A 15289-nucleotide genomic window follows, 5' to 3' on the forward strand; every position below is an offset into this window, starting at 1 on the left:
AAAAACAAATTTGAGGAATAGTCAAAGTCTATTTGACAATATCCAAGATGCACGACCCAAGATCCGAGATATACCCACTCTGATCCGACGACCCGATTCGTTCATCTCTTTCTTAAGTCGTCACATTTCAATTTCTAAAGTTGAGATCGTTGAGCAATATCAATACTAATGGAGTCGTCGGAGATCGAAGTGGTGCCTCTAGATTCAAACTCTCACCAAAGCCCTACGGAGTCACCAACCATCACCGACGTCTTCTCCGCCTCTGCTTACGGCGATCTCCATCAACTTAAGCGTTTCGTCGAACAAGATGGCTCTTCTGTTTCTCTTCCCGACGCTAATGGCTACTACGCTCTTCAATGGGCTGCGCTCAATAATTCTCTCCACGTTGCTCGATATATCATCGAGGTACCGAGTTTTTAGCTCAACTGTGAACTAGGATTCAACCAATATCTCGATTGAACTAGGTCTGTAGTGTTTCCAGTGTAGTACTAATGGATTTGTGATTTTGATATATTTGCAGCACGGTGGTGATGTAAATTCAGCTGATAATATACAGCAGACGCCATTGCATTGGGCAGCTGTTAAAGGTTGCATTGATGTTACAGACCTTTTACTGCAAAATGGAGCTCGAATTGAAGCTGCTGATGTCAATGGTTTCAGGGTATATCTTCTTTATTTTCATCCTTAAGTTTCTGTTTCCGTGCTTAGTAATGTCATGCCGAATGAGTCACTCTAGTTACTTCCGTTTGCTCATACAGTCATACCAAACACGAATAAAAGTTTATTAGAAGCTATTCACCATCTTACAACATGTTTTCTGTGCAGGCAGTTCATGTTGCTGCACAATATGGACAGACAGCTTTCTTGAATCATATTATTGTGGACTACGCAGCTGACTATAATGCATTAGATAACGAAGGGAGGAGTCCACTTCATTGGTATGAGTACTGAAGAATGCTTATAGTGTCTATATTGCCTTTAGCACTGCTCAGTTTATTTTAAATGCATGGAGTAGTTCTGGACATGATGTTTTTCCCCTTAGCACTGACTTCTCAGTGGTTTTCTAAAGTTATTTCTCACTGCTTGCCCAACACAGATGTTAGGAATTTATTTTTCGGCTGCCTTGAAAACATCTAGTTTGAGTGTTTTGATGTTAGCCTTACAGGAAAATAATAATTTTTGCACATTCTTTCTGTTCATAGAATAGAACATGTCAAAGACTTGATGTATCTTTTTTTATATTGTATTTTGAGTATGTCTGATCATTGTTTACTTGCACTTGCTACGCTGTTACCTGTCATTTGAAAATTTAAGAACTACTTTCATTTTTTCCTTGTTTCTATGACTCAGGGCTGCTTACAATGGATACACTGAAACAGTCCGGTTACTTCTCTTTCGGGATGCATGTCAAAACAGACAAGACAACACAGGCAAATCGTTAACTCTCAATACTTTCTTTTAACAGTATCTACTTGTCCGCTCTAGAATTAGTAAAGAATGGCTTTATAACGGATTTTTTCCTCTACCTTAAGATGCGTAAAGATAAGTGCAAAAATGAATATGACTTTCTGAACTCCATGCTTTGAGTGCGGGTAAATTTCTATATGTAGGGAGTTATAGAATCCCGGACTGTTTTTGACTCGCTAAAAAGTGTAGAATGCTGATGCCCCTATGTATATTTTATCCCATTTTCATAGATACAGAATTCTTACACTAGTCACTTTACTTGTCAGGCTGCACTCCTTTGCACTGGGCTGTAATTAAAGAAAATGTTGAGGCTTGTTCTCTGTTAGTTCATGCTGGAACCAAGGAGGAATTGACATTGAAAGATAACACAGGATCCACGCCACTTAAGCTTGCATCTGATAAAGGTCACAGGCAGCTCGCTCTTTTCCTTGTACGTAATTGTTTAATGTTGCTTGCTACCCTTCTAACATCCGTAAAAGGAAGACATTTTGATTGTTCAGAATAAGGTTTTTGAAATTTGATTAACGAACCTCGCATTTGCTTGCTAATTTGCTCCTTGGTAGAAAAGTCTCCCTCTTATTTCATTTCCATTATCATTAGTTGGACAGATATAGCTTGATAAGGTTATTTACAAAAAATTTCAATCAATATAGCCTTTTCAAATTCTGTAATTTTGTATTTACAACAATATGAAATAACAATAGCATTAAACATATGATGTACCTATGGTATAAGTGCACAGTTACTATATAAGCCTTAAACGAAGAACCGCGTTCTGATATTTGCTTTTTCTTATGCAGCTTTAACTCAGATTGCCATACTATGCTTAACTTAATTGACTGTGATTTTCAGTTATAGTGGAGCATCATTGTGATATAAAACTTGTTCTACTGTCTGTTTTAGATCACAGTTTAGTGCTCTCAATATGATGGCTGTCTGTTTAGGGCCACAGTAGGTTTTAGAATTCACAATAAGAGAGATATCTTGTTAAATGGTGGTACTGTTGTTCAAAGTTGTTTGGAAGGGCAATTTGTTATTTTCTAATTGTTTCCATTTGATAGTTTGTATTTCCTGAGAATTCGATTTTTGATATTTTTCAGTCGAAGGCAATGCGAACTCATAATAATAGCTTTTGGGACAAGATCTTCTGTGGAAAATTGGGAGAGAGTAGCTATGCCCCTATGTTGTTTAGCTTAATAGTCATTCTTATGGTCCTCTTCAGCACATCCATTATTTCAGGTGAGTAATCCATACAACAAAGTAGTGTGTGTTGAGTATCTTACTGATGGATTATATTATTTAGTCCTGACATTTTGCATTTATGTGTAGCTTCTAATCTCCCAAAGATAACTGCTATGGTTGGTTTGTGGGCATGTTTCGGTCTTTCATGTGGCGTTTGCGCACTGATAACTTTCTATCGTGTTAGCAGGTATCCTTATTAGTTATCTTCAATGTTATCTGAAATTTTTGAGCATGTGTATTTCAGTTTGGTGTTGTTATTTAATGGGTCGCGAGATTTAACATAACTTCTTCATTAAGAAATGAGGAGGTAGATATACGATTCTGTAGCTACTTTGTAGTGACTCTGAGAGACGTGTTTTGTACAGCAAAGATCCTGGGTACGTTAAAAGAACCAATGAAGCTGACAGCCAACACAGTGCTAATGTAAGTTGTACTTCCTTCTCGTGTTTCCATGTATAGAGAAATCTGAACATTCTGAGTGAACTGTTGATCTGATCAACTGTTTTAGCAGTTTGGCATGCAGTCTATATTCGGTTTATGCATACACATACCAAACCAGTGTCAGTGTGCAGTTATTTAAGCCTCTCGTCTGAAACATGCTAATTTATGCCTGATTTAAGCACACACCAATTGTAAATCAATCGAACAGTAATAAGGTGTTCTTCTGAAAAGTTTTCTTCACATATTATCTTCTGATGGTTTCAGGACCCTTTGATTGGTATCAATTTCAACAGCCCCTCATGGAAAGGAAACTGGTCCCAGCTCTGCCCTACTTGCAAGGTTCTTCCTCAGAAACCCGTTTTTTAATGTGAAACCCAACATTTTTTCTTTTCTTTTTCTGACCAGAGTTATCAAACTTTCCTCAGATAATTAGACCAGTGCGATCTAAACACTGCCCCACATGTAAGCGCTGCGTTGAGCAGTTTGACCATCACTGCCCCTGGATTTCCAACTGTGTTGGTAAGGTAAGAGTTCTTTGCATGGCGAATCTCTCTCACTTTTTGTTATGGAAATTATTTGGCAATCTTTCACTTGGGACATGAAAACACCCTTTTATGCATATTTTTCGTTTGACGGTGTCTTTATACAATTATTCATCTCGCAGAAGAATAAACGCGACTTCTTAGTCTTTGTGATCATGGGAGCTTTGACATCATTCGTTGGTGGCACAACTGCTGTTCAAAGTATGTGACTGAAACAACTCTCCCTAGCAATCCTACCATTAGATTTTGCTATATATAAAGCATCTGTTTCTGGTACAGGATTATGGAGAGGTATCCCACAGATACACCCCAGAGAATCATGGATTCAACATATAGTCATTGAACATTCCGATGCTGCCGTGTTTCTGTTTTTCGACTTGCTCATTTTCATTGCGACAATGACGTTGACAATCTCACAGGCTTATATGGTCAGGAAATCTCAACTAAAGTAAAGATTAGGTTCTCCCTCCCCCTCTGCAAATGATTATATAACAGTTATTGTTGTCTGCTGCAGATAACTCGCAATATTACAACCAATGAATTATGGAACGCTAAAAGATTCAGTTACTTGCGGGGACCTGACGGAAGATTCTACAACCCTTATAACCACGGTTGGCGAAGAAACTGCACCGATTTTTTGGTTCATGGCTACACCAGGGACGACGAAGTTGCCCCGTCTTCAATTCTCTGAAGTTACATCTATTCATCTCATTGTTGCATGCGCAAACCATCTGATTCAGTGTACTGTGTATATAGATATCTCCTCTTTGATTCATATGTTGCAAAGGGTGTGCAAGTTTATTCTCCTTTTCTTCACATCTTACACTGTAATATTTTCTGCTTTATGACTCGCCAGTTTCACCAAAACGCTACTCAACCCATTTAATCGTGGATCGTCTTTGTTAGGCTTTTAACAACGCAATTTTTAAGTTATAACCAAACCAGATTAGTTTCCAAGTAATCTTCATCATCCCGGTCCGGGGTTTAAAACACTGCAGCTGTGTCAGATCGTTTTTCTTTTGGGTAAAAACATCTGTGAAAATAACATTTGGTTCATGTTCACAACAAACCCTGCGAATGACCATGCTTATGTGAATGTAATGTTAACTTTCAGAAACAAACTTGAAAATATGACCATAGGTCCCAAACGAAATGAACAAAATGAGCAGCTTCATTCCATCATATGCTTCAACCCATAAGTGCTTTCATCTTTTCATTGGCAGCCACGAGTTCCGCTGCTATTCCTGGCTCATTTGCCGAGTGCCCAGCATCAGCAACAATCTGCAGACCATGTGTCGTGTTACACCAACAAGCAAAAACAAACTTGGAAAAGATCTTCAAGAAAACATCGAAAAGACTTAAAGCTTACCTTAAGGTCTGCCTCTGGCCATGCTTTGTGCAGATCCCAAGCAGACATCATAGGACAGCATACGTCATACCTTCCCTGTCCATTGTAATAATCCAAACCCAGTCTCAATCCCACAATATATATAAAGAGTATATATCCAAAATTCAAGTTAAACTGATGCTTCTTAAAACCTACACAAACATATCAGCATTAACAATATGAGACATCTAAGGCCGTGGATCACATAATCTTGTTGCCTGTGTTTTCCCTTTCCATTAAATATAGTTTACACAACTCGGGCCTCACTGGATCAAATCTCCAAACCAGTGGAATCCACAATTCCAGTTCTTTTATGAAGGATGTACCTGAACGATGGTGGTCTTAATATGTCGAATTTTATCAACATTGTCTAGCAGGTATGAGTCCGATGGAAAGAAACCCTTGTTAACAAAGTAGTGATTTTCAATCCTTGCAAACGCCTGCAGAGCAAAGTGTCAACAGTTAAGAAATCGGTTAGAAGATTTTACAAGACCAATGAATCAAGATAAGATTGGAACACTCTTAGAAACTAACCAATGAAAACTTATCATCTTCTGCCTTTTGAATGTTGTCATTATTCGGAAGAAGATAAGCAGTCGCCATTTCCCATTTGGTCCAAGCTCTTGCAGCTGCATACTATAAGACGCATAAATTTGTTAGTCCGCGCACACTGTTTCGGCTAAAAAAATCCAATTTCCTTCAACAGCCAAAAAGAATAATAATGTTCAAAGCATTTTCTCGTGTAACAGTTGTAAGATCTCGACTCACTTGAGTTTCCATATCATCAGAGTTCAGTCTCTTGTGATATGCGTCCACAAGGCTACCTCTCTCATTTTCTGGAATCAGATCTCTGAACTCCTCCCAAGCTTTAAAAACAAAAGAAACAAACACTCATGAAAAAAGAGAAAAAATAGAAGCTCTTGAGCCAAAATCTACTACTACTGTATTTGCACATAAAACTCTAGTCCCAATATCACTAAAGCTTATATAAAAACGTCTATAAAAGCAGACTATAGTAATCAGTAACTGCAGGGATACAAGAAAGAGAATTACCATCAGGGTATATAGCAGCAGCACCACCCTCGTAAAACCAATCAATCTCCTTTTTTCGCAACAGAAAAATACCTCTAAGGACCAAACCAGTAACCTTGCACCAAAGAATAAATATATATCTGTGAAGTTATGGATTAAAATACCAAAAGAAACTACTTACTTCATAATTCCATCTATTCAGATCACAATCCAATCAATCAATAACCTATTGTTCTTGTTCCATCTATTATGCAAACTAGATTCCTACAAAGTAGAAATAATATATCTCAGATGTAAGAATGTAAACATAAGGATTTGCACCTTGTCAGGGTGAGACTGGCTGTATGCAAGTGCTAGAGTGCTTCCCCAAGATCCACCAAAAACCTGCACAAACAGAGAAAATTAAGATACACATTTGTTCCATCCCAACAACAACAACAACAAGTATATATCTGGGAGAAACTTCCTTACCTGCCATTCTGGAATTTTCAAATGTTCTCTCAGTTTTTCAATGTCATTCACAAGGTCCCATGTAGTGTTTTCCTCCAAGCAAGCATGTGGGGTACTCTTTCCTGCACCTCTCTAGAAGAAAACTTAGGGGTGAATATATATACAAGTTAAAAAAAGTGTAGTGTAGTGTCCAAAAGAGACCAACCTGGTCAAACAGAATAATCCGGTAGAACTCAGGATCGAAGAATCTCCTATTATTAGGAGATGTCCCTCCTCCAGGCCCTCCGTGAAGAAAAACAACTGGCTGCAAAAAGATGTAAATTCTCACAATTACAATGCAAAAAAGTTAGAAACCTAAAGGACCAAAGAGAGAGAACATAAATGACGTACGTGTCCATCGGGTTTTCCTGATTGCTCGAAGTAGAGTGTGTGAACATCTGAAACCTCTAAATTTCCAGTGCTGTATGGCTCAATGGGAGAATAAAGGGTTCTCGACTTGTTCACCACCAAAGCCTCTGCTTCAGGTTCCATTAAATCACTCTTCAACACCTCACTCTTACTGCAACAACTAATCTTGCCATTTCTTACTAAATTATCAAAGAGAGAAAGCTCAATTCAGATGATGCTGGATGGCTACCTACTACTACTACTACTACTACTACTACTAATTGACAATTTATTTTAATTTGAGTTGCAAAAAGTTTGAAACTTTTAACATCAAATTGAAACTAGAAAACTCCAAAATTCCCCCTATATATATATATTCCAAGGCATAATAAACCTGTAAAAAATTAAACGAAATCATACAAAATCTATATAGAGATACATACAGAACACTCGATATAATTAAGAGAAACCCTAGGAGCTATGATTAAGGATCATGCGAATGATTAATAAATTGATAGCAGATTAGATAAACCTGGGAATGGGAGATTGAGATTGTTGTTATGGTTTTGTGGAAAAAAATTAACACCCAAGCAAGAGGGCGATAAGGTCGATGGAAGTAAGTAACTGTGCCTGTGAGGGATGATAAGCCCAAATCTCATATTTATCTCAAGTTTTGCATATATTTCGACGATTTTTTTTTTTTTTTTGTAGGGAAAAAATACTGAGTTGACGACGTAAATGAAAGAGTAAACTTTTTTCTATTATTTAAAGTTTTTTTTTTTTAGTCTGATAAAACAAAATGACCATAATTGCACAGTCAAGCTAAAACAAAACAGCAAGATAGAAGCAAAAATCAAAATAAGCACTTGATAATGAAGTCGAGAAGTTCAACACGTGCATCTGGACTGAACCATGGATTCCGGGTACGCCAGCGCGATCGACACAAAGATTAACTAATGAGAGAAATTCTTTGATTTGTGCTAACACCTTAATTGATTTCAACACAAAAAAAATGAAATTGTTTGAAAATATCTCTGAGTCTCCGCAAGATACATTGGAGAAAGCTATCCAAGAAGAAGAAGTTTGGAGAAGAGCAAATAATAGAGATTTAGCACCAACGATAGTAGAAGCAGGTTTACCTTCGACCCCAATTCCACAATAATCTCTTGTATGCTTTATAGACGGATCTTGGGATACAGAGGTGGATAGGAGTGGAATGGTTGGATTACGTCTATCAGTGATAAAATCCTGCACATGAGACTAAGGGCATCTCCAACCCCACTCTATTTTAGAGTAAAAACTCTATTATAGAGCAACATTTGCTCCAATCATACTCTATATTTTCCTCTAAAATAGAGAAAATGATAGGATTGCTCTATATATAGAGTAACTCTATTCTCATCTCTATTTTTTTACACTACCTCTATTTTCAACTCTAAAATAGAGTAATACATTGGAGGAAAACAATGCTCTATTTTAGAGAAAAAAATAGAGATATACATTAGAGATGGTCTAAGAGGATTGCGCAGAAGCTTAAACCCTTTACATGCAGAGTTAGATACCCTTATTTGGGCTATGGAGTGCTTATTATCGCTAGAATTGGATAAAGCTCTTTTTGCTACGGATTGTTCAGATCTCCTAAGGATGACGTCAAATATCGAGGATTGGCCGACCTTTTCATCAGAATTGAAGGACTTTACTCATTTCAGAGATAGATTTGCTAATTTTAGTATTAGGTATATTTCTCGAGAGTATAATATTCGTGCCGATAAACTTGCGAAATGTGCAAGAGCACGAGGTTTATGTTTTTCCCATGTAAGCTCGTCGGTACCTAACTGGCTCTCTCTCGAAGAGAGTCATCTCCGATAACATAATATATGGGGTTTGATTGTCAAAAAAAAAATGAAGTCAAGAAGTTCTCCAAGCACTAGAGGATCAAAGTGATCTTATTCCAACACCAATGCCATTACGCATCTGCAGCGAGAAGATCACAAATCACAAATCACAAATCAACCTGACAACCATAAATCTGACATCGCAAATTCACACTTAGACCTCGTGAAGCCAAACGATCTAAGACTGCCAATGACAATATCCTGATCCTCCACAGAAACGTTTTAATTTTTGGCACCGTTTTTAATCTCCATACCTTAGCTTGTAGCTCATTTGTTTTCTTTAACACCACTGGCGTAGTCACATGTACTGTGGGAAGAGAGCTCACAAGCCAGTAACCACTCTTAATTGAATATGCTCCTGATTGCCAATATGGCCAAATGATCATGTTAAAAAGAAAAAAAAAAGGGGATGAGTTGTTTCAGTATATAGTAGTTCTGTTTAGTTTAATAATATGTTACTAGGTGATACCCCGTGCTACAGCACGGGATGACACATGTTGTAATTGATTTATATATATTTCGAGTGCATAAAATGTTTTGGTTTAGATGTTTTTATGATTTCGAAGTTTTAAATAGTGTTAAGTAATTTAATTGATTTACTTACATGGTAAAAATTAAAACATATTTAGATAAGTATATTGTTTAGACATTGACACATTGTTAATCCTTTGCACGGTAACAAATATACAATGATCGTTTTAACAGTCTTTAAGCGATAGCGGTATACTTAAAGGTGTTAAATCCATATATCAGATTTTAATTTGGTTTTAGTTTGGACTATTGCACGTATATAACCTACACGTAACTATTTTCGAATGACAAATACATCTCGTCCCATCCTATCCCATCCTGTTTCATCTCGTTTCTATCCGTAAAATTTTTATTTCCCATAACTGTTCTCTTTTAAATAATTAACTATTAGAAAATTTTTATCGTCCAAAAATTTTGGGTAAGAACATAACTACTTTTGTGCTTTTCTCACATTTTTGACATATAACATATTTCCTTCTGCAATAGAAGATTTGTTCATAGTAAATAAATTAAAAAGCTACCTATTAATATTCAATTTTGCATAAATATATAGTAATACGATATAGTCAACCAATTGTAAATATTGAATTTTAGAGTTTTAAATACTTATTTTAGAGAAATATAAATTGAAATATTTGTTTCTTTTTTGTTTTTTTAATGAATTTTTATAATTTTTCTTAAATAACAAATGTAATCCATGGAATAGTTTATTTTCATAAATATATTATTTTTATTTATGCTTACAAAATATATTAGTTACATAAGATCTTTTAAAGATATTTCTTGCATATCTTGTGTTTTAGAGAGTATTTACAAATAAGTTGATTTTAGATATATTTTATATATACATCAAAATAAATTTGAATTGATTTTTATTAATTTTACATATCTTATATATTAATTAATGTTATATTATTAAGGCTAGATGTATATTTTACTATTTTAAAATACCTTTTTAATTAATTTAATTTTTACTTAAAATTGTTTTTAATATAAAACTGGATTTATTTATTTGTTCCTAAAACTGTGAGGAAAAATATGCACAACTAGTAACTGTAATTTCCTTTTCTTGCTTTTTCGTTTTTTTAAAAATATTTATAAGGAATCAGAAATTCAGATTTGATTTATTATGTATTTAAACGTTTTCCTTATTTAAATCTGATGTATATGTTTTCCTTAATTAAATAGTCTAACCTATTAAGATTTAGGCAAGGTTATAGTTGATTTAATACATAATAAATATATTTGAAGAGATAATCGGGTTATCTAATCGGGTACTAAATGACCCGTGTAGGATCCGACTTAATTTGAATGGTTAGAGAATTTTAATTCCAAGATATACTAATGTATTAATAATTATTGATTACTAGTCATTTTATTTAAAAACTACCAAAACAAAGTTATGATCCAAAAGTTGGTCCATGAATACTCCTTTAATTGTATAGATTTTTTCCAATCAAACTAGTGTTACCTTTGTGGTTTAATGGCTTAATCATATTTTCATAAAATATTTATCTATATAGAATTATTTTCATCACAATTATATAAGTTAAACATATTTATAAATCAATACATGTATTATATAATATATAAAATTTTAATTCATATATTGATTTATATTTAATTTTATGTGCATTAATAAACTTTGAGGCATTAATATAGACACATTAATATAGACAATATTAATTTTTGTTAAGGGATGTGATGGGTTTTAGTATCAAATCCAATTACAGTAAAATTTCTCTAAATACTTTATAATTAATAAACCTTATAATAAGTTCCCTTATCTCAAGTCAACCAGAGTAAAAATAAACAAAATTCGATATAATTATGATTTCTTTAATCCCTATGTAGATATATATTCCCATTACTAACATACATTATAAACATGTAAATTTATACATATCTATACTATTAAAGCAAGAGTACTCACTAGACTCAAATTAGACCATGACTTTGTTTTGGTACGTTTTTCATTAAAAATGATTAGAGAATCACCTAATTTAATTAACTTACCCTATAGTTTTGATTTATCTAAATGACGATTATACCTTTGGATCGACAACTAAATTACCACCGGGTTGGGACGCAGATCCTGTTTAACCCGAAAATAGAAGATATAAAACTCGCAGATCCGTTTGTTTTCAGGGTTCATACTATTCGGATAGTGTATGTTGTTTGATTCAAGAATAGTTATTCTCGTCACCAAACAGAGGTATAATCCCTATAAATAAGGAAACTGGTTTCTGAGTATTTAATGGCTTCAGTAATATCAAATATTAACTACTACCATACTTAATCCCTATAATTATTATGAACATTAATAATAATGAGAAATCTTTAATACTTATTGATTGTGACTTTTTTTGCTTCCAAAATAATCAATACATTAAATATGAAATTGTATATATATATAAACTTCTTTGATTTGCTTTTATATTGTGAGATATTTACGGAAACAACAAATCAACTTAGTACAATTAAATAAAAACAAATCATCATTTAGTTTAGATTTTTTAATATTTCCTTAACGAAATTATATTAATTAATTATGATTAATATAGATGGAAAGAATAAAAAACGCAGAAATTATATATATGTAAAGTTGTAAACTAATTTACAGAAAAGGTGTAATGTATATCCCACATCGACTAAATATTTTGGAATATGGTTCATAATTACTATAAATATATGACTAATATGTTTTGAGTGCAAATGAGCAGGAAGCTTGATTTATCAGGTACCCAAATTTAACAGTTTAATTTGGTTCTATATTTAAGCATATTTAAACTTTTAAAAAGTAAACATATCCCGGGTGTGATGGTGCCTTGTGCATTAAGGACTTACCTTCTGCCACTGCACCAAGGTCCCGGCTCCTACGAATGTAGGAATTTGGCTAATGGGCCGGCCAGTTGTGGCCCATAATGCAGAAATGTTGAAAAAAAAAAAAAAAAAAAAGTAAACATATTATAATATATTTATGTTTTTTTAAAAAGTTTAAGATATTATAAATATTTAAATTTTTATAGAATGTTTAAACTATTATAAATATTTGAACTCTGTCGAAAGTTTAAAATATTATAATATATTTAAAGTCTATAAAATATTTAAGTAATGTTAATATTTTTACTCTTAAAAATTTTAAAATATAAAAAAAGTTTGAGTTAAACCCGTTAAAACATGTATTTTTATCAAACTATAAATTAAATTAGTTTTTATAATTTTGCTGAGATTTGATATATCAAAGCTATTAACTTCTAAATGATAACCTAAATATACATAATCTCACTATAAATACAATAGTTTCCTAACCATTGAAATATCTCACACTAAAATTTAACAACCAAGTTCTCATCTTTTGACGACAAACCAAAATAAAGAATAACCCATCCTCCTACAAAATTATTATCCGATATTGCGGTGTGTCTATCCTCTTACAAAACTACTACCGATATTGTGGAGTGTCTATTTTCTTACAAAACTACTATCCAATATTGCGGTGTGTCTGTTTCCGTGAAAAGCTACATTCTACAAACTACTTACTCTATTAGAATTTCCAATTTACTGTATAACCCCAAATATACAAATAAACACTATATAAACAAAGAAAATAAGTCAAAATAAAAAAAACTACATTACAAAAAATAAAAATTACAAAAAAGAAGTAAATAACAAAATATATAATCTCGTACTACAGCACGGGGTATCACCTAGTATATATATATAACTGATATATTAATATATGATTAGTGTTTCTCTTAAATGAATTTTTATAGACCTCATCACTAACTTTTCTTATATGAAAATTCTATGTTATCTTTTAAAACTATTTTATCGTAGTATAGTCTATAATGTTTTCCTCAAAATAGCCAATGTTTTGTAAATATGAGAAACAGAGGTTTTAGAGGACAACATCTTGCGGGATAATATCTATTATGAGAAAGAATATAAAAACCAGTGGTGCACAACAGGGTAATACTACTACCTTTACTATTGAAATTCTAGTATTAATTAAAATTTCACTACATTCCCATTTTTGGTAATAGTACCCATATCCAATAAGTCAAATCTAGAAATAATAAAACTTTTAACATTTTGATAAATATACTAACAAAATCTTTAAGAATTTGTGATCAAACCATCACCTAGATTTGACTACAAAAAGATATAAAATGCAACAACCAAATTCACTATTGAAAGCAAAAAAAAAAAAAAAAAACATAACAAAAATTTACTTACATAATGAAAAACATTTCTTTCAAACTTCTGCTATTGGTTTCTCTTCTACTCGCTGTCTTTTGTAAGTATACATACCGTACATATATAATATCATTTTAAAACAAACCAAAAGAATTTTACATATCAAAATTAAGTTAATTTACTTCTATCTTAACTTTATTTTTTTTAAGATCATTTCGTTGTATTTTTTTTGTATGTTTGAAGGGCAAAATATTGCGGTCAAATATCATTGTTTAACGAATGAAGATTGCATGAAGCTTTGTCAATGTTATGAAGCGTATTGTGACATAAGATTCAATACTTGTATTTTTGGAAAAAATGATATGGGTCCGATAGATGTCAGTTCTTCTGAACATCCTTGTATTCAAGGACATAAAAGTTGTAACGGTGGAGAATCTCCACCACGACGATTGAAATTATAATGAAAAAATTGCATGTATACTTCTAATAGACATTATTTGTTAAAGGAAATAAGAACTTTTATGTGGTGATATGTGGAAATACAATATCTCATGATCTTAGAAATTAAGAACACACAAAATAAAACATATAAAAATTGTAATTTGACAAAATCCCTACTATTATTTTGAAACACAGTTTATGGACTAAACCTTCGTTTTGTAAGAAATTACAAGAGTATGCCATTGAAGCTATAACCAAATAATATATCTTCATTAAGGGTAAAAACGAAATTTTGTTCATATCCTAAACGGATAAACACGCGGATCCCGGGTCGGATCTTTTAAAATGGCTTTTTCACGTCTAAATAATAAATAAAACCAATACATTGTGTATTTTGCTGAGAAAATTCTAATAGCATATTGGTCCAATGAAGCTCAAATATTCCGGAAGGTGCCAAGTTCGATGCACCTTAGCTACAATTTTTGTTGTTTCCAATAGTTATCCCACTACAATTTTTTTGAGAATTAGTGAGGAAATCTTATTTCCACAAATAAGCGGATTACACAGATCAAATATAGCACTTGCCATATATGCTTCCAAAACATGAATATTATAGTTTCCATGTATGCTTCCAAATATAATTTAAATTATTTAAATTACCATATTCCCATAATATTACCTTTAAATTTGATCTTGATATCTGAGTTTCTTACAAAAATATAGGAATGTATATAATTTCAAAATCCCGAATATAACTGATTCCGTGATTAGTTGTTTTATCATTCATATTTAGATATCTTCCTGAAATTTCACGCATAACAGATTCAAGCATTTTTTAGTAAGTTGTTACTAATATTTCCATACTATCCCATTTTTCATTTCTATATTTTAACGTTTTAAAGTAAATAAGATTTTTCTTTTATTTGTTATTCAAATTAAATTCGTTTCCTATTTTCATGATTGATTTGTATGAGTGATTTCATTCCATATACGTAAGATATTCTTTAACTAACAATATATATACGTTGACTATTTACTCAAATTATAATGGTATATATATTCGATTTCATATGCCTCTAAAATTTCGAGAAATCTGTTGTAGTATAGCTTTGCATTCAATCAATTCATTAATTACCTATCAAAATATATTTTCATAATCCCGCTTAACTTGGTAGCAGTTCCAAATTTGAAAAACTGGATTAAATGTGTGTGCAAATTATTGAAAAAAATTAGAAAACCTACCCCTTATTTAAAATCTATATATACCCTCCTAT

At 32.7% G+C, this 15289-nt stretch overlaps 2 protein-coding genes and 1 long non-coding RNA gene across 4 annotated transcripts; 2 read left to right on the forward strand and 1 right to left on the reverse strand.

Annotated features, from left to right (window-relative positions):
• LOC104747306 (putative protein S-acyltransferase 23) lies at positions 1 to 4559 on the forward strand. Of its 2 annotated transcripts, none has more exons than XM_010468923.2 (13): positions 1 to 405; positions 521 to 661; positions 826 to 938; positions 1351 to 1430; positions 1734 to 1897; positions 2568 to 2706; positions 2797 to 2896; positions 3075 to 3132; positions 3415 to 3489; positions 3576 to 3674; positions 3815 to 3893; positions 3972 to 4120; positions 4207 to 4559. In XM_010468923.2, exons 1-13 carry the CDS (start codon positions 169 to 171, stop codon positions 4381 to 4383), a joined length of 1611 nt encoding a protein of 536 aa, XP_010467225.1. In that variant the 5' UTR covers positions 1 to 168; the 3' UTR covers positions 4384 to 4559. The 2 variants fall into 2 exon arrangements, with proteins under 2 accessions (XP_010467225.1, XP_087342775.1); XM_087486649.1 differs by having other exon boundaries at positions 143 to 405; positions 1734 to 1871.
• A 132-nt stretch (positions 4560 to 4691) lies between these two features.
• On the reverse strand, positions 4692 to 7777 carry LOC104747307 (proline iminopeptidase). The gene is made up of 11 exons (XM_087486650.1): positions 7481 to 7777; positions 6952 to 7148; positions 6767 to 6865; positions 6583 to 6693; positions 6433 to 6495; positions 6133 to 6226; positions 5848 to 5945; positions 5614 to 5715; positions 5406 to 5519; positions 5062 to 5136; positions 4692 to 4973 (listed from the first exon to the last, which is right to left on the reverse strand). The coding sequence occupies exons 1-11, from the start codon at positions 7605 to 7607 to the stop codon at positions 4881 to 4883; spliced, it is 1173 nt and encodes a 390-aa protein (XP_087342776.1). The 5' UTR covers positions 7608 to 7777; the 3' UTR covers positions 4692 to 4880.
• Positions 7778 to 13568: 5791 nt separating this feature from the next.
• Positions 13569 to 14104, forward strand: LOC147927072 (uncharacterized). The gene is made up of 2 exons (XR_015582368.1): positions 13569 to 13674; positions 13818 to 14104. It is a non-coding gene; the product is annotated as an uncharacterized LOC147927072 (long non-coding RNA).
• The last annotated feature ends 1185 nt before the right edge of the window (positions 14105 to 15289 follow it).

This window comes from Camelina sativa, chromosome 15 (genome assembly GCF_030686135.1).
Source record: "Camelina sativa cultivar CO46 ecotype springtype chromosome 15, ASM3068613v1".
Classification (NCBI taxonomy): domain Eukaryota; kingdom Viridiplantae; phylum Streptophyta; class Magnoliopsida; order Brassicales; family Brassicaceae; genus Camelina; species Camelina sativa.